This window comes from Cetorhinus maximus, chromosome 19, assembly GCF_964194155.1.
Source record: "Cetorhinus maximus chromosome 19, sCetMax3.hap1.1, whole genome shotgun sequence".
NCBI classification, from domain to species: domain Eukaryota; kingdom Metazoa; phylum Chordata; class Chondrichthyes; order Lamniformes; family Cetorhinidae; genus Cetorhinus; species Cetorhinus maximus.
The window spans coordinates 77,179,461-77,199,454 of NC_135897.1; the positions used below are offsets into that span (position 1 = coordinate 77,179,461).

General features: G+C 40.3%; 1 protein-coding gene across 1 annotated transcript in view; it reads right to left on the minus strand.

The window, feature by feature from the left end:
• atr (ATR checkpoint kinase) overlaps positions 1 to 19,994 on the minus strand; it is a 105,446-nt gene that overhangs the window by 66,566 nt on the left and 18,886 nt on the right. The window contains exons 4-14 of the mRNA XM_078564191.1: positions 18,848 to 19,749; positions 14,827 to 15,023; positions 13,265 to 13,456; positions 12,500 to 12,720; positions 11,000 to 11,155; positions 9,183 to 9,381; positions 7,675 to 7,937; positions 5,225 to 5,418; positions 4,815 to 4,915; positions 3,911 to 4,082; positions 1,410 to 1,580 (exon numbers count right to left, since the gene is read on the minus strand). Of these exons, the coding sequence (XP_078420317.1) occupies positions 1,410 to 1,580; positions 3,911 to 4,082; positions 4,815 to 4,915; positions 5,225 to 5,418; positions 7,675 to 7,937; positions 9,183 to 9,381; positions 11,000 to 11,155; positions 12,500 to 12,720; positions 13,265 to 13,456; positions 14,827 to 15,023; positions 18,848 to 19,749 (2,768 nt within the window). The remainder of the gene's footprint in view (positions 1 to 1,409; positions 1,581 to 3,910; positions 4,083 to 4,814; positions 4,916 to 5,224; positions 5,419 to 7,674; positions 7,938 to 9,182; positions 9,382 to 10,999; positions 11,156 to 12,499; positions 12,721 to 13,264; positions 13,457 to 14,826; positions 15,024 to 18,847; positions 19,750 to 19,994) is intronic.

A 19,994-nucleotide genomic window follows, 5' to 3' on the forward strand; every position in this document is an offset into this window, starting at 1 on the left:
GTCAGTGGAGGGGTCAGGTGGTCTTGTGGGGGTGGGGGGGCGGTGTATTATACTTAGCCAGCAGTTGGAAGTAGTTTTGATTCTTCTAATATTTTCTGGGTAACAATGACTGTGAGACAGTCGGAACCATCAAAAGTTCGCGATTTACATGGTACTTTCGGATGGTTCCCATTGCAGAGCAATTGCCCAACAAGATGTAACTTCACATGTAAGCCTTACCTGGGGACCTCTGGGGGGTTGGGTTCCCCAGCACATCTTTGGTTACTCACCCACCCCCCCTAAGTTACGATGCCCCAGAGCTTGGAAGTTACGGGCCACTATTTCTCAACTCATTATTAAAATATCCCTAATTTCCTTGGAATGTCCATATACCTCTGCATTCGATCATGTCAATAATGAATCAAAATGGGAAAAAGCAAGCTTCCATTCACACTTGGAGACGTTTGAATTAGGTCAAAACTATGCATTTCCACATGATTCCTAAATGGTTCAATTAAGGTTATCCTTTCCAAAATACTTTTACACTAGACACCACAGTTTGTCGTTTCCTCATCAATACAGAACCCATACAGAACAATCTCCCTATCTGGTACAGTGCAGACGGGAGTCTTTACTGAGTTAGCTCATCTCAACCCAAGGTGACAATTGGCCTCAAAATAAGCCAGGATTCCTAGTCGTGATTACGATCCAACAACCCCTGCCTTAAAAGTACAATTGGATGTCAAGTGACGCCCTCCATGATTAGGATAGTCTCCCTAGTGTCAAGGTGCGGCCTCAGACACCAAGAGGAATGTGGCACCATCTTCAGCAGGGGGGAAAAAAACTGCAGTTTCTACAAGAACAAAAAGAAAATCAAGCATTTGTCCAAATTTCTATGAAATTTGAATTTCCACCACTCATTTTGACAAATTTTAACATAAGTTCAACTCTGAAAGAGACATGTGCAACTTTATCATTCTAATCTCAACTTCTCAAGAGATAAATTAAGTTACTGAGTCTGAGATGAGCTTCTCATATTCGCAGCATCAGTAAAATCGCCAATTTCACCTCCATAACATTGCCCAACTTCACCCCGCCTGTTCATCTGCAGCCGAAACCCTTATTCATTTTGTTACCTCTAGTCTTGGCTATTCCAACTCTCTTGGCATGTCTCCCACATTCTACCTTCTGTAGGCTTAAGGTCATCTAAAGCTCTGCTGCCCGCATGTTAACGCGAACCAAGTCCCGTTCACCTTATGCTCACTGACCTACACTGACTCCTGTCGTGATTTTAAAATTCCTAGCCTTGTTAATTGCTTAATATTTTGCTTAAATACCATACAATGAAATCTTACTATGTTAAATGGTTTTTCAGTATGCCTCATTACAGAAGAATTACTATTTAGAGAAACACAACAAAATTTACATACAGTGAGAAAGCGATTCAAATCTGGAAAATCAAACACTTGAGCCACTTCGGATAAGATGCCAAGTGTAATCTGCCGCTGATGATCTGCCTCTCGCTGACACAGTTCTTTACTCTGACCCTCAATACTAGTACTGGCTGCCAGCTGTCTTGTGTGTAATGATTCCACCAGAAACTGCAAAATAAACAATATATTAGCAATAGCAGATTAATGCATAAATAAGATTGCATATTTGGGCTCTCAAAACCGTATAAATCTGAAACACTAGTCATACCCAGGGTAAAAATCACACCCAGCATAGGCTGGCTATATCAGTGCAATTTAATAATTGCAATTTAATAATTGCAGCGATCCCCCGCACTTGAAAGTTTGTAAACAACTGGTTTACAGCGGTAAAAGCAAAATACTGTGGGTGCTGGAAATCTGAAATAGAAACAGAAAATGCTGGAAAAACACAGCAGGTCTGACAGCACCTGTGGAGAGAGAAACAGAGTTAACGTTTCGAGTCCGTATGACTTCTTCAGAACTAAAGAGAGTTAGAAACGTGATGAAATTTATACTGTTTAAGGGGGATGGAGCAGGTGAAGCTGGATAGAAGGTCAGCGATAGGTGGGGGCTAAGAAGAGACTGACAAAGATGTCCGGACACAAGACAAAGGGAGTGTTAATGGTAGTGGTGAGGGCTGAAGAAGGTGCTGATAGTGGATTAAGGTAAGAAAGCAGAATGTGGGAGTTGCAGAACGAGGGTAAGAACTCTGTTAGACAACAACACGGAACAAGTTACAGATGGCCCTTTTGAGGGTGGGGTGGCGAGAGGGGATGGTCGTTAGGGGAAAAAAGGTAGAAAAAGGGATAAAAAGGGGATAAAACAATGAATAAAAATGAAAATAAAAATAAAGTAAATAAAAAATAAAAATGAATTTTAAAAAAGGGATAAAAAAGGGGTGAAGATAGAGCAGAGAGTTCATGGTTTGAAGTTGTTGAACTCAATGTTAAGCCCGGAAGGCTGCAAAGTGCCTGATCGGAAAATGATATGTTGTTCCTCCAATTTGCATTGGGCTTTACTGGAACATTGCAGCAGGCCAAGGACGGACATGTGGGCATGAGAGCAGGGTGGTGTGTTGAAATGGCAAGCGACAGGAAGGTCTGGGTCATGCTTGCGGACAGACCAAAGTGTTCCGCAAAACGGTCGCCAGTCTGCGTTTGGTCTCTCCAATGTAAAGGAGATCGCATTGGGAGCAGCGAATGCAGTAGGCTAAATTGAAGGAGGTGCAAGTGAAGTGCTGTTTCACCTGAATGGAGTGTTTGGGCCCTTGGATGGTGGGAAGGGAGGAGGTAAAGGGGCAGGTGTTGCACCATCTGCGATTGCATGGGAAGGTGCCAGGGGAAGGGGATGAGGTGTTAGGAGTGATGGAGGAGTAGACCAGAGTGTCCTGGAGGGAACAGTTCCTACGGAATGCTGACGGGGGCTGGGGGGAAGATGTGTTTGGTGCTGGCATCATGCTGGAGTTGGCGGAGGATGATCCTTTGAATGAGGAGGGTGGTTGGGTGAAAGGCGAGGACAAGGGGCATCCTATCATGGTTCTGGGGGGACAGGAAGGTGTGAGGGCAGAGGCGTGGGAGATGGGTCGGACAAAGTTGAGGGCCCTGTCAACCACAGTGGGTGGGAAACCTAGTTTAAGGAAGAAGGAAGACATGTCAGAAGCACCATTTTGGTAGGTGGCATCATTGGAACAGATGCGATGGAGACGAAGGAACTGAGAGAATGGGATGGAGTCCTTACAGGAAACAGGGTGTCGGGAGCTGCAGTCGAGGTAGCTGTAGGAGTCGGTGAGCTTGTAATGAATATTGGTGGACAGTCTGTCACTAGAAATGGAGACAGAGAGGTCAAGGAAGGGAAGGGAAGTGTCAGTGATGGTCCATGTGAAGGTGATAGAGGGGTGGAAGTTGGAAGCAAATTGATAAATTTTTACAGGTCCAGACAAGAGCATGAAGGGGCACCGAAACAATCATCAATGTACCGAAATATAGCGAGGGGGCTTGAATAGGACTGGAACAAGGAATGTTCCATTTACCCCATAAAGAGACAGCCATAACTGGGGCCCATGTGGGTACCCATAGCCACACCTTTTATTTGGAGGAAGTGAGATAAGTTTAAGGAGAGATTGTTCAGTGAGAGAACAAGTTCAGCCAGACGAAGGAGAGTGGTGGTGAGTGGGGATTGTTTGGATCTCTGTTCAAGCAAGAAGTGGAGAGCCCTAATACCATCTTGGTGGGGGATAGAAGTGTAGAGGGATTGGATGTCCACGGTGAAGAGGAGCAGTTAGGGCCAGGGAACTGGAAATTGTTGACACAACTGTAGGGCATCAGAGGAATCACAGATGTGGTTGGAATGAGACTTCCCATCAACAAATGACTAACGGATACAACATATTACAGGAAACAAAATAAATACTATACAGTTAACATGGTATAGGCATATCAACTGTATCCACTCAGTCTTACCTGGCATATGGGCTTCTTGTACTGGCTAAAGAAGGCTTGCAGCTTCATACCTTTGGCTGCTGCTAGTGCTCTGATCTCTGTATAAGCTGCACCAGCAACAAATGTGAACTTGGATAGTAAACAGTGACACAGGTGCAAAAGGGCTAATGGAACCAGGTCTCCTCTGGCAGCTCTGTTTTACAACATTAAAAAGGAAAAGGACAGTATATATATGTGTATTCTTATGTATAGAAATGCTTTAATTATTGCTAAAAGTTTATGCATATAACTGGAGTAAAAACCATCTTATCAAACGAGGGTGGATTTACACTCTACCTACTGGTAACTGCACTTTAATCTCCAGGCAGCCTGGAGGAATCAACAAGAACCATGTCCACACTATTGGCTTTTCTCTGACTGGAACTTTAAAAGCTGGATTCTTCATGCATTGGCAACATTATGGCTCACTGGGACTTCCATCATCTGCTTAAAGGCAGATCACTAATACAACAGGTTTGTAGTGCAATAAAATTGTGCCACAGCATTGTCAAATCATGCTTGAGCACACAATCCCCACACACGAGGTTGCTGAGTTTGATCAAATTGGAAGCGAGACATGTCGACCACAAACTTAAGTAATTCTTCAGAAAGAAGAAAACTACCTGGGTCAAAATTGGGAGCAATCTGCTGCTCTATTCTCTCTGGTGTCAAGGAGAACATAATGAGAGGAAAACATCTTGAAACAGGGGCGGGAGGAATATATTATATATACACACATATTATACAATATATTGCTTTATACACATGTTTTACATGTAGTTCTGGTTTGAATTTATACAGTTTTAATTGTTCTGCCAGATTTATAGCAACACACTTCAGGATGTAAGTAAAACTTTACATGAAAGTTCTGAGATTTATTACTTACCGTCCAATTTCTCTGGTTGTAATGATTAGTGTATCTTTTAGCTCATTATTTCTTGAAATCTTAGCAATTGCGTATGCCTCCTTCAGTTTAGATACAAGCAGCTAAAATTAAATTTAAAAAAAGATAATGGGATAATATTATTAATTTATAATTCTATATTAAATGGCATCACAGGCACATAAACCACCTGTGACTCTAGTCAGGTACATTCCACTTATGTTCCAAATGAACACAGCGAAGTAATTCGAGATGTACACCCACAAACTGCAATACTTCTGACAAATACTTAAATAGCTATGAATCATAAACAGCACACATTTCAAATTATTGTTTCAAAATACCAAAAACAGAACAGCAAAGCCCCACCATAGCTACAAAATGTTTTTCTTTAGAAATCTGACTTTGTTCACCTCTTTAAGTAAACACTGCTCTTCAACATCTTGGGACTCTAACAAATGATGTATTTTTTCACCAAATGCAATTCTGACAGCTTTATCTGAATCTTCCATGAGGTTCAGTATTGCACTATAAATGGCTTTGGTATCTGGATCAGTTTTCCCCAAATTCACATGTTTACACAGATAGGGAATGTTGCTTATGAAAGCTGTGGGAAAAATGAACAACATTAATATAGTACTACCAAAACACAGCTTAAATATTACATTCTTATCTTAACCCTTATACTGCCCTAAGGCAAGGCATAGCCTCATGGCTATTTAAGTTACAGCACAAGTTTCTAATATTGATATTTCTTTGTGCTTATCCTGTGAAAAATGTAGACAGAAACTGTTCCAGAAGCTTTGTTATTTGTGCCTTAAGTATTAATTTCATTCTACAGCAAAGTCAAATAGGTAGCACCAAAGAGGAGTCAGCACTTGTAGAGAATGAAGGAACAAACATGCCAAACTATCCTGTCCCTCTGTTACAAATTCAGGTCTGCTCTAGGTACCTTCTTGGATTCAGTGACATCAGTTGCTCCCATAAGAGATCTGGCCTCTTACTTTTATATAGAAGTTGATCCATACTTCCCCATATCTACTTGCATGAAAGTATAAGACAGGAGTGTAACAATAATTCTCCTCGTAACCTGGACTGGATATTCATCCCTTTCACGAATGTGCTGCCTCAGCCTCTCCAAATGGGAGCCAAGGAAACACTCAATGAAACTAGGCTTGTTAAGCAAATTGTTAAGCTGCTTCATTTCACATTGAGTGAATATATAGTGCAACAATCACGATCAGATACACTTCTACTGGTACAACTTGTCTTTGTGTAATAATTCAAAACCAAAGAAGGACAATTTCCCAGGTCAGTGGGTTACTTCATTTGAGTTAAACGCGATGATTTTTAACTGTTCCTCCAGCCTAGTGGACCTTAAAATCTCTGAGACAGCTTTCTCTTCCAAAATCTTGATATCCTATTTCAAAAATCTTATCTGCCACTGAGTCCCAGCGTCTTCTTTCTTATATCTCTCCATTCATAGCCAAAAGAATAAATCAAAGGTTTAATAATACAATGGGTAATGAGGTGTTTTTCAGGTGCCAATATGAGCTAACAAATATATATTTAGTCTGTGAGAAAAGATCAAATCTAGATCATTTCCACTTTAGCTATGTATCATTTCTGTTTTTATTTTAACCTGTTCTGAATACCCTATGCTTATAAAAAAAAAAGCCATTTTTTTCCCTTTGACCCCTTTGAAAAATGGCCAGAAAGTCTCAAAGCACAACATCCATGGCTATTACTCATGTATTTCCTGTGCGGGAATGTCTAAATGAACAATGCCTGGAATCAATCAGAGGAAAATTGTAACAGTTTACGGATTTTTGGTTCCAGATCAGAAGAATCCGTCATGAAATAACTGGCTTTGATCATTTTGCATCTTTAACAAAGTGTGACACTTTGAACAGTACAATACTTGGAGTGCTAGATACCTTTTTCGTATTTAATAGATGGAGAAACTGAGGTGAACATTTGATGTTAAGCTTGGGTGCTAAAGTCATATAATGTTTGCACAGGGAAGTGAAGACTGGGGGAACAACAGTTCTGAGGGCCTAATAAAAATAAATGATTAAAGTGGACGATATTGTCTTGGTTTTTCAACACAATGAGAATGCAAGGATGAGGTAGGGCAGGCACAGAGGAAGAGAAAATACTTTTGCAATTTCAGCAACAAGTGAATAGGGCACTCAGTGGAGAGCGCCACACTGTGTTAACTCAATGTTATAGCTCTTCCTTGAGGCTTTTCCCTGCCTGATTGATGCTGTGTAACTACAAAGCTGAAAAAAGAAATCTTTTTTTATTAAGAGCTTCCATCTCACTGAGGAGGCTTCAGACCAATCCACATCCAAAACCTGCTCTGAAAACTCTGCTCACGTTTTGACAGTTGTGACAAATTCTACCAGAACAGCTGAGACAATCCACAACATTCTAAACCAATCAACAACATTCTAATCAAACAATCCACAATATTCTAAAAAAAAGTCAACTCACCCCATCTCCCAATGTGAAAGTTCCCTTTAACAAAATTCCAGGATCTGAACCTGGATCTCCAATAAAAACTAATCGGTTCTTCCTGAGGCCACACCCTATTTGTGTACCAAGTTTTGTTGAAATCCATCTTTTTAGTTTTTGAGATAAATTGTTTACAGACAAACAGACAAAGAGGGGCAAAAACATTACCTCCGCCACTGAAAGTCTGAGGACCAGTGACCACAGTAGCATTGATAAAAGTAGATACAAAATTTTAAAGTGACAAATGGAACTGAATTATATTTGCCCGAGTGTAAAATTGTGCTTTGTGTGCAGACTTTTGTTCCCTTTCAGCAAGCAGCTCTCCCTAAACTGATGTAACACTCACCAAGTTTCACTGAAGCAGGCATCGACTTTCCAATTAGCACAAGGAATGGAATAAAAGTAGAAGGTCCAACTGAAGGTCCAGCCAGTGCACACTCACTTCTTACAGTGATATTACTACAGAGGAGTTCACAATCTTCATTTGTAAGTAGCAAGTCGTTGATGGGAAGCAACAATTCAGATTTGCCTGAAAGCACACAGGCTAACTTTCCAACATTATTGGCCAATTCTTCATGTATCAAATTGGAATCATCTTGGAGCTTGTTTCTAAAAAGTTTTAAAAAGAAGTCACGGGATCATCATGCACCTAAACATTCTGAAATGATGCACTGCAAATATACTGAATGTTCTCCTCTAACAAAGACACAATGATGGCACAAAGACAACAAAAACCTATTTATATAACAATTTTCATGTCAGCAGGACATATCAGGTTATTTACTATTTGGAGAAAAAAAAATAATGGTCATCAGGAAGAAGTGGAGAACATTGAAATAGAATTACAGGAAAGAATCTACTTTCAGAAGTAAAATAATCAGTAAAGGAGTTTAAGATGGAGAGATTTAGAAATTGAGTTCCAGACAGCAGGATCATGGTGGCTGAAAGTGTGCCCAACAATGGCATAGAGGATAAAAACAAGAAACAGATCAGTCAGAGGAGCAAAGGATGGAAAATTAAGTCCCAAAACAGTTCTAGCTATAGCAGTCAGCAATTCTGCACAGAAGCCAAAAGAATGATGCAGTGATTTCTCATTATCCAATAGGTCATATTGCTGGACTATTTATAAGTCACTTATGAGATTCATCAGTAATAAGATATCTAAATTAAATAATTATTTTTACAAACAAACAGCCCATCATGCCATAATGTTTCAGTAAGTCGCTTCTCTGACGTTTAGACTGATATGTGGTCCAGAGTAGTAAATAGGCTGATATATAAATGAATACCCAATCCTAAATATTCAGTGGAATATTGTCTCACATCCTTCAGAGCTGTGGAAATAAATTTTGTCACTCAACTGTAACCATGCCTATAGCACCCTCTCAATTTTCTGAGCCCCACTCTTGCAATCGGAGATTCCTGTCCCAGTCCCTGCTCTCCGACTATCTTGGTCAGCCCCGATTGCCAGCCTTTCACCCACACCACTAAATATTCCCATGAACAATTCTAACAGACTGTCACTCCTCCCCCCCAAGTCTGTTTGCTAACTTTCATACTGTTCACTTTCATAGTTGATGGGCTCAAAAGTAGTTGGCATAACCCTTTGGTGTTTGATGAAATAAGTTTGGTGAAACATTATTCAAAGGAAATTACTGATTATACTACACTCCTGTAACTTCGGCCAAACGTGTTTCAAAACATTAATATCAGAGATATATAGAAAGCCATTTGGCACAGATTACATTTAAAATGAAGCAATCATTTGGACTATTAATTCATAGCTCACTATCAGGCATTCAGGAAAAACTAAAATCTGTTTTGTGTTTATTTCAAACTTAAAAAAGCACGTACAAGAGGACCTCCTCAATGAGGGAATGTGATTTAACACCGAGATAATGCAGCAGTATGGGGAACCCCTGCACGGAACCTGCACGGGTGACTTCACTGGAACTCTGCAAAGACCATCTGTGTATTGCTGTTCTCCAATCAGGACACACCTCATTGTGTAGCAAAGAAAGCAGGTATACACATTTTGCCTGGTTCTGGTGTGCTGTGGGACATAACAGGATCAGAAGTCAGGGTCAGAAATAAAAACGAAAAAGTAATTAATTTTAAAACAGTATCAAGGCAATTAACCAGCAATAACTTTTCAGACTGGCTTGGTCCTAATATTGGTTTTATTAGTTCTTAACATAAGAGTTAAACCAAAACAATTACACAAAACAGAAACTTGTTCATAAATATACTTATTGAATCGGAGATATATACCATTGGAGGTACCTGTCCCAGCCCCTGCTCCACGACCATCATGGTCAGCCCTGAATGCCCACCTGGAACAATTTCTACACCACTGTTATGACACAGCAGTTTGTAAAGGCTGAGTTATTTAAAATCCCAGAGGGAAACTTTAAACAACTGTCATAACCTATATTTTCAATTGGCATGTTGAGTTGCAGCTCTAAATTCAGGAATAAGACCACCAGTTCTCAAGAGGTTTTCATATCAAACTAAATGAAACATTTATTCATTTACAACAAATTAAACACATACACATGGCTACAAATTACTATCATAACTTTTAACAAATTCCCAATTAATCTCCACTGAGGCAACAATAACCAATAGACTTTAGCAAACACCAGGCAAAACATTTTCACCTTACAAATTCAAAATGAGGTTCCTTTCAATTTGGTTCCTTTGCAGATAGTTGTAGGCTTACAGGCTCAGATCTTACATGCCTCTGACCTGCACACACAAACTCTTCTCAGTTTATACCTAGCTATCCCTTTTGAACGTAAATTTTCATTGTATCACCAGGCCCTTTGAACTCCACCTCTTCTAACAATAAAACTCCTTTCATAATACCAATTCCATTAGTAATCTAAACATGGCTTGGTGTCTCCTAGCTAGGTGCAAGATTTCACTCCCACTCTTGAATACTCTATTCAACAAAATGCAAATGTACCCTTTACCTCTGTTTACATCTCAAAACTATTATACATCAAAGCACCCAGGCTAACCGGCTTTAATCCAATTAACACACACAGATTAAGCTTCTGTTTTTAAAAAAATAATTTCCAATAACATCATATACATTAATATCTCTTCCTGACACCACCAATACAGCCTGACCTGGTTTGTGGTACTGTGGTTTTACATCTTCTGTACTTTCATAGGAAGGTACCAAGGAAAGGGCACAGCTTGAAGTAGATACGTGAATGAATCCGGGAGTCAACATAGGAAACATACTTTGTGTGGAACTTGTTTCTTCTTTATCTGGGTTCTGAAGCCACTGGAGCCTGTTATTCTTTGCCATTTTCATCTCTGTGTGCCTTACCCAGTGCACAGCTTCAGCTACTCACACATTCCCTCTTTTTTTTAAAAAACTTCTCTCATGATACTTTCCATTATCTCACATTGATATCATTTCAGCCAATCAACCAGCATCTATTTTCCATTTAAACACTCCTCAGTTCATTCTAACTTCCTCTCATATGCAATGCACGTGTATCTGTGTATGGAACTTTCCCTCTCTGCCTCCCTCTTCCCTTTGTTCTGCTCCTTTTTAAATGCAAGTCAATATATTTTATATCTGTGCACTTCCATGCACTTTGGAAATGTACATTTCAGATATTTGAATGAATCTTAACTGTAATTATTGTACTTACAGAAACTGTTTGACAACTGCTGACTGAGGGATACGAGGTCAGAACTGAAGCCAACAGATGTGAAAACTGCATCGGTACTGTGTTTGTGAATCCACGGTAATGACAGGAAATCACAAAGTGTCTGAAGCGTATCTTTGTTCCCCTGATCTTGGACAACTAGCAAAATATAAAATCTTAAAATTAACTACCTAAAAACAGACATGCAGAAACTTAACGAGATTTATTTTTAAGAAATCAAACTAAATTCAGGCTATAAATTTGTGTCTCTCTCTAATTGAAATTACTGTTATCACTCTCTCACAAATACTGCAGTAAAGATCTTGCTTTTGTCAATAGTTTCTTACAACTGTCGTAGCACTCAGCACTGAAAAACTGGAGCTTTGAGCAATTTCTAACCCAAAAATATTATCTGGTCCAGAAACGTTATAGAGGTTGGAAGCACACTATGTACTTATTATTTATTTCAACAAAATATAACCTCAAATCATTTATAAAAGAGAAACTAGTTTCAGCTGTTCAAAATTATTCAAGCTTTAATATTTGAATTTGAACACATCAATAGTGACTCGAGCTGGAGCGCATGTCCACAGGTGGTAGCCTCCTTTTCACCGGGGTTCCTAAGCCACTGCAGTCTGTTCTGCTTTGCCATTTTCATCTCTACCTGCCTTGCCCGCCAGCCAACTGCTTCAGTTATTCACACGTTCTCTATGACACTTAAATATTTTTAATTTTCCTCATTATATCTCCCATTGTCAATACTTCATTAAAGTGCTATTTTTTGTAATGCGAGCTTTGTAGGTCTTGAACCAGAGATCTCATCATAAGGGCATTTCTTATTTTCATTAGGAGTTTAAACTGGTGTTTTCAGCACACTGGTTAGCATGTTCAAGTCAAACTCCTGGGAGTGCAAGGTGAGTGATGCAATTGAATGGGGGCTAAAATACAGAACACAGGAATTGACACAAACACTTCAACCAATGTGCTGAAAGTAATGGTATGTAAAATATTAACACTCGGGTGTTCAGCATGCATGCACGTCCAACATGAGTTGTGGAAGCAATCAGAGGTGGGAAAACAGGCTAAAATTTCTCTTTCCCTACTGATCTGCCAGACCAGATAGAGTGTACAGAGCAGGCTAGGTACTGATCCTTGGAAAATAGCTAGTAACAACAGGTTACAAAATGAACCATATCGAGGGCACTTTACCTGATTATCCTCAATTATCGGCGAGCAAAAGCTACCACTAAAATTAACATTTCTTTTCACCTTTCAAAAACTCAGGACATCCCAAACCCAATTAAAAACTTTTGAAGTGTATTCACTGGTATAACATAGGAGACACAGAAGCCAAATTTTATACTCAGCGTTTAAGTCAACCCCATTTTTGGAGGGATTTTTTCAAGGCTGCAAAGGTAGACTTATTTGCCAATATATACGGTTCCTTATTGCACCAATATTTCTCACACTAAATTACTAACATTAAATATCTGCTTCACCTACCTTGCAAGTAGATTGCGGCATCAATTATTTTTATTAATCTGTCAACTAACTGTCCCAATTCTTCATCTTTGGAAGCAATGCTCAGTTGTTTTCTTCCATATTCCAGGACTTGGGTAAACATCTCAAAATTTATCCAAATCAATTGTATTTTCATTGACGAAATTCCAGTGGAACATTGTGTCTTCCCACTGGAGGTGTTATTTGTTTTGATTCTGTCAGTACTGAATAGAAAAAAGGATTGCGATGTTTGTTCTAGTGAAGACAAATCAAATTTCAACTCAACTACATTGCGGTGAAAGGCCACAAAATTCATCACACTATGCTTGTTAATGGTTTTTGACTCCACGTTTTACCACGTGAAAATTACCAGGGGAAGCACGAGGGTAAACTGCTTAACCATAGAGTTCTTTGTGCCTTCATTGGCACGAACTTTCACTGAAACTACCGTTTCTTAGAAGGCTTCCGAAGTGCAAATAAGGCAAGGATATGCAAACAATGGTTTCATAACTATTCTTTACTTGATACTTATGATCACCAATGTGACTAAACACCGGTTCCCATTACAGCACATAGATACATCCGTAAAGAGACTTGTAAAGTCCTGTGACAAATAGCTATAACAAATGGCTGGAGAATGTTCTTGCTAAGTATCTTTCTTTGCTCAATTCCTCCACGACCAGGATGTTAGAACTGGACAGCCAGAAAGTACATAAGAATGGAACAACAGTGAGAAAGGATAAACATAAAATCAAAATTACTTTATACCTATCTGAAACTCCTTGGTTACAGAATGCTGTACACAGAGCAGCCAAACGAAATATAATTGTGATACCCTCCAACACAGTTACAGCCTTCTCATGCGACTGAGCCTTCTCCAGTAAACTGATTAATGAAGCGAGTCTCTCACACATTGCCCACCATAGCTTGCTCTTCAATTTTATTTCCACTGGATCAAATCTACAAGGGATGAACATTGTTACCAGATTTGCATGAAAAAAGTTTGAAAATTAATTCTGAAAAAAAATGTATTGCAGCTATATTCATGAAGAATCAGCTGTTTCTCTGCTTATAACATTGTTTGGGTGGCGGGGGGTTCAGAGTACAAACCTATTAAACATGGATCATGCCTATCAGGTTTGCCCCAGCAAAATAACTTGATGACTGCTCTGCCGAGGACAGTCAGCCCATTAGCAGCATAGTAGAAGCACATTTTTAGCAGATTTGTTGCCCAAATCCATCACTGCAATATTTAAATGGAAACTCTAACTAGTTGACTTCAGCCTCATTTCCCAATGCTGATTTTAAAAGTTTCTCTCTTCATAATGATCCTGGTTGCCTCAGGTTTAAACAAAGCAGTGGGAGTTTAGATATCACAACTCTGGAACAACAGATCAAAAGCTGTTAGGAATGTCTAGTTGAAATCAGAAAGAGAGAAAACATATGGATGGACGCCAGCCGTTAGGAAGGTGATTAATTTGTTTGATAAAAGTTTTGGCTTGAGCAAGCTGCTCAAAAGCTCGAAAGTTTTTAACGTCTGCGCATTGTTGTAATTTCGGCCTTTGTTTTCTATTCAATAGAATTTATTGGTGAGGGCGGTGGGGGAGGGGGAGGGAGCCGGGGGGAGGGTTTGTGCCTGGCATTGGAGTTGGGAAGTCTTCTAACAAAGATTCACATTATCTTCATTTGCCAGGCGGAATGTTTATGACAACACAGGAGAAAGTCATCATCTGTTTTGGCCCGATTATAATTACAAGGTGGCTGGATAACAACAACTTCCATTTATACAGCACCTCCGACGCAGTGAGGTATGCCAAGGTACTTCACCGGAGCGATTACCAAACAAAATATGACGCTGAACAACATAATGAGAAATTAGGGCAGGTCACAGATAGAGAACTGGAGTGGGTTAGCGAGGGAATTCCAGATCTTCGAGCCTAGGCAACTGGAAGCACAGCTGCCAGTAGTGAAGCAAAGAAAACCGGGGTTGCTCAGGAAGTCAGAATGAGAGGGGTACAGAGATCTTGGAGAATTGTCGGCTAGTAGAGATAAGTACATTACATAGTCATAGTAAGCCCGTCTACTCCATCTAAATTCTCTTATGACAAGTTTATGATCTTTTCTTGGAAGCATGGCAATGGAGGGAAAAAGAGCAAGTCAGTTCAAATGCAACCCTCATTGAACAGTCATAATAGGGAAAGGGTGGATGGGAAACCTGATAAAAGTTTAACTCTTGCTAGTTAAATGATTTCTGGGTGACAAGAAACAAAAGGAAATGGGTTAACACTAAGCAATTTTTAAAAGTATATATTAAACAAAATAGTCCATACTTAGCTAGTGTATCTGGTTTCTGCACGGTCTGTGCAGTAAAACTCAAGCGTGGTCTTTTTTCTGGAATTTCATCACTGCTACTCCCTCCATCTGTTTTGGGAACTTGTGTCAATTGTGTCTGGGTCCGATTACATATTTCCTGTATGACAGTGATGCCTTCTGCTCTCATCGCTATATACAAGCAGCTTAACAAATACTGAAACACAAAGCATCAACATGAGTTACCAAATATAATCTCAAAGAAAATTTTTTAAAAAGTCATTCACGGGACGTGGGCTTCGCTGGCTGGGCCAGCATTTATTACCCATCCCTAGTTGCCCTTGAGAAGGCGGTGATGAGCTGCTTTAACCGCTGCTGTCCATGTGATGTAGGTACACCCACAGTGCTGTTAGGAACTAAGTTCCAGGATTTTGACCCAGCGACAGTGAAGGAATGGCAATATATTTCCAAGTCAGGATGGTGAGTGACTTGGAGAGGAACTTCCAGGTGGTGTTCCCATCTATCTGTTGCCCTCGGCCTTCTAGATGGTAGGGGTTGTGGGTTTGCAAGCTGCTGTCTAAGGAGCTTTGGTGAATTCCTGCAGTGCATCTTGTAGATGGTATACACTGCTGCTACTGTGCGTCGGTGGTGAAGGGAGTGAATGTTTGTGGATGTGGTGCCAATCAAGCCAGCTACTTTGTCCTGGACTGTGTCAAGCTTCTGCGGTGTTGTGGGAGATGCACTCATCCAGGCAAGTGGGGAGTTTTCCATCACACTCCTGACTTGTGCCTTGTAGATGGTGGACATGGTGGCTTTGGGAAGTTGGTGAGTTACTCATTGCAGGAGTCCTAGCCTCTTACCGCTCTTGTAGCCACAGTTCATGGCTAATCCAGTTCAGTTTCTGGTCAATGGTAACCCCCAGGATGTTGATAGTGAGGGATTCAGTGATGGTAATGCCACTGAATGTCAAGGGGCGATAGTTGGATTCTCTCTTGCTGGAGATGGTCATTGCCTGGCATTTGTGTAGCGCGAATGTTACTTGCCACTTTTCTGCCTAAGCCTGGATATTGTTCAGGTCTTGCTGCATTTGGACATGGACTGCTTCAGTATCTGAGGGGTCGCAAATGTTGCTGAACATTGTGCAATCATCAGCGAACATCCCCACTTCTGACCTTATGATGGAAAGAAGGTCATTGATGAAGCAGCTGAAGATGGTTGGGCCGAGGACACTACCCAAAGGAACTCCTGCAGTGATGTCGTGGAGCTGAAATGACTCACTTCTAACAACCACAACCATCTTCCTTTGTGTTAGGTATGACTCCAACCATTGGAGAGTTTTCCCCCTGATTCCCATGGGCTCCAGTTTTTCTAGGGCTCCTTGATGCCACACTCAGTGAAATGTGGCCTTGATGTCAAGGGCAGTCACTCTCGCCTCACCTCTGGAGTTCAGCTCTTTTGCCCATGTTTGAACCAAGGTTGTAATGAGGTCAGGAGCTGAGTGGCCCTGGTAGAACCCAAACTGGCGTCAGTGAACAGGTTATTGCTAAGCAAGTGCTGCTGGATAGTACTGCTGATGACCCCTTCCATTACATTACAGATGATTGAGAATGGACTGAAGGGGTAGTAATTGGTCGGGTTGGATTTGTCCTGCTTTTTGTGGACAGGACATACCTGAGCAATTTTCCACATAGCTGGGTAGATGCCAGTGTTATAGCTATACTGGAACTACTTAGCTAGGGTGTGGCAAATTTTGGAGCACAAGTTTTCAGTACTATCTGCCAGAATATTGTCAGGGCCCATAGCCTTTGCACTAGTGATAATGTTATAGCTATGTTACTTTTTATACAATTCCCTGTGACCACCACACAGTCGTTTTGGAGACAAAATCTTGTCTTCACATTGAGGATACCCTCCATCGTGTTGTGTGGCACTACCACTGTGCTAAATGGGATAGATTTTGAACAGATCTAGCAACTCAAGACTGGGCATCCATAAGGCGCTGTGGGCTGTGGACTATCCAGTGCCTTCAACCGTTTCTTGATATCACATGGAGTGAAATGAATTGGCTGAAGACTGGCATCTGACATGTGATGCTGGGAACCTCCGGAGGAGACCAAGATGGATCATGCACTCGGCACGTTTGGCTGAAGATTGTAGCAAATGCTTCAGACCTTATCTTTTGCACTGATGTGCTGGGCTCCCCCATCATTGAGGATGGGGATATTTGTGGAGTCACCTCCTCCAGTGAGTTGCTTAATTGTCTATCACCATTCACGACTGGATATGGCAGGACTGCAGAGCTTAGATCTAATCTGTTGGTTGTGGATTTGCTTAGCTCTGTCTATCACTTGTTGCTTATGCTGTTTGGCATGCAAGTAGTCCTGTGTTATAGCTTCACAAGGTTGACACCTCATTTTTAGGTATGCCTGGTGCCGCTCCTGGCATGCCCATCTGCACTTTTCATTGAACCAGGGTTGATCCCCTGGTTTGATGGTAATGGTAGAGTTGGAGATATGCTGGATCATGAAGTTACAGATTGAGTTTGAGTACAATTCTGCTGCTGCCAAAGCCCACAGCATCTTATGGATGCCCAGTCTTGAGTTGCTAGATCTGTTCAAAATCTATCCCATTTAGCACAGTGGTAGTGCCACACACGATGGAGGGTATCCTCAATGTGAAGACAAGATTTTGTCTCCAAAACGACTGTGTGGTGGTCACAGGGAATTGTATAAAAAGTAACATAGCTATAACATTATCTTATTATTAACACCTTGTGCAGCCTTTCCTAGTCTAATGGTGACAAGCACAGGAGATGCAACACCTAACCTTTTATCTTCTCCCTTCTCACCAGCTAAGACCCCAAATGCTCCTTCCAAGTAAAACAACGATTTACTTGTACTTCTTTCGATTTAGTATACTACATTTGCTAGTCACAATGTGGTCTCCTCTACATTGGGGAGACCAAATGTAGACTGGGTCCACTGCTTTGCAGAACACCTCCATTCAGTCTACCCGCACAACCCTGAGCTTCCTGTTATTCATCATTTCAATTCTCTGCCTCGTTCACACTCTGGCCTCTCTGTCCTTGGCATGCTAGTGTTCCAATGAAGCTCAACCCAAGCTTGAGGAAGCAACTCATCTTTCAATTTCACACTCTACAGCCTTCTGAACTCATAAGATCAACAATTTCAGATCATAAGATCAGCCTCCATCTTGTTCTTCTTTCTGGTTTGGTCTTATTTTGTTTCTTTCTTTATCCCACACCTTGTTGCATTCAGATGGCTGCTATACAGCCATTCAAACCTCATCTGGACATATATTTTGTTTCTTTACAATACCCATTACCACTCTCTTTGGCTTTTGCACCATGAAGCATTTTGCCATTTAATTTCTTCTGCACTCCACTCAATCACAGACCTTCCCTTTTGTTCTTCCTGCCCTCCACCCCTTTCATTAGCTCAAAACCTATTACATTTCTATCTTTCTTCAGTTCTGATGAAAGGTCATCAACCTGAAACATTAACTCTGTTCATCTCCACAGATGCTGTCTGACCTACTGAGTATTTCCAGCATTTTCTGTTTTTAGTTCAGCTTTAAAATTTTGTAAACAGCACTATGCTCCACTCATTAAGTATTTTTTATTTGTTTCTGACAATCTGGTGGCAAAACTGCATTTATTGTCCATCCTTAGTTGCTCTGAGAAGGATGGTAATGGCCCACTTTCTTGAATTGCTGCAAATTTTGCACTGATGGCCTTTAAAACATGGTCTTAAATTGGTCAATTTCTCCAACAGAAAACTGAAAGAAACAGTCAGCAATGATGAAAATCAATATCCTGAGGGAGTGCCTATTTGAGTGTTTGTAAAAGTTGAACCAGATTGTACCCTTGTAATGGTGTTTTTGAAATGGTTTGGAATGTGATTGAAGATATTTTATGAATAAAGTATATTTTTGCAAAAAAAAACCTGCAAACCATACTTACCAGAGTGAAATACATAATTGGAAACAGAAAGCTAGGATTAACCAAAAAAAAAAAATTACCTCCTGCTTAGGTTGAGTTCCTATCATTTCAGTTAAAGCTGTGCAAACTAAATGTATACGGTGTTTCTGTATTGACACTGCACACAAAAGTCCCGATGGGGCAAACATCAAAAAGTGCTGGAATATTTGACATAGAGCTAATCTCAATTTATCAGAATCAATGAGTTTTAACAGTCCATCTCCCATAAAGACACTTAGTTTGTCCATCAACATATTAAGGTAAACAGGTTCTATTGCAGACATGCTTGTGTGAAGTTCAGCAGTGACAGGAAAAAGTGCTCTGACCAAAAAAGCAAATGGCTCCTCATATAATTCCAATTCTGCTCTGTCAGCCTCTTTAAACAGTTTAAAGAGACCAATAAAATTTGTAAAGAATGTATTTGCCAATTCTTCTGGTGGTGGTCCTCCAAGGTTTATCAACTTTGTTAGCAAAGCCAACACAATACTCTTAATCTTGGGACTGCCATGTTCCAAAAGAGAGCAGCCTATTTCCCATAAGATGAGTCGTTGCCTCCTGCAAAACACACTTGAGAGGATCGAAGAAAGTATTCTCAGTAATATGACCTCCAATAATTCTACTTGTAACATAGAGTTTAATTGAAGAGGCGCGGGGGTTAAATATCCTGCATCTTCTCTCTCAGCCACAACAAAACGATTAATTATGTATGGCCAGAAGAAAGAATCCTGCTTAATGTGCATCATCAGCTTCTTCTCTCTCAGACAGATTAGATCCTGAAAGAGGCCAAACAGTTCCTTGGTTTGTATTCCAAATATGAAGGGGTTCTTGCTCTTGAACAGCCAAAGCAAAGAAAGTATAATCTTTGCAATACAGTCATGAAGCACCTGACAGTTCTGGGCTGCAGCAATGCGAAGAAGCCTGGTTATAATCCAGTTACTGAAACCTTTAAAAAAAAAAGAAACAGCCATACTCAGATCAAAGATTGCCAACAGGGCAAATATAAGCTATTTATCCAATTGGAGACTTACAGATTTAATCCAGATTCAGGCTGCAGCTGCCTGGATTCAACAACCATTAGGCTATTAGAAACAAACATATTGGGTAGATTTAAACAACAAATACAATTGCAAAAGAATTTAATAAACAGTATATATACTGCATATGATTTTGCAATTTTTGTTATATTCT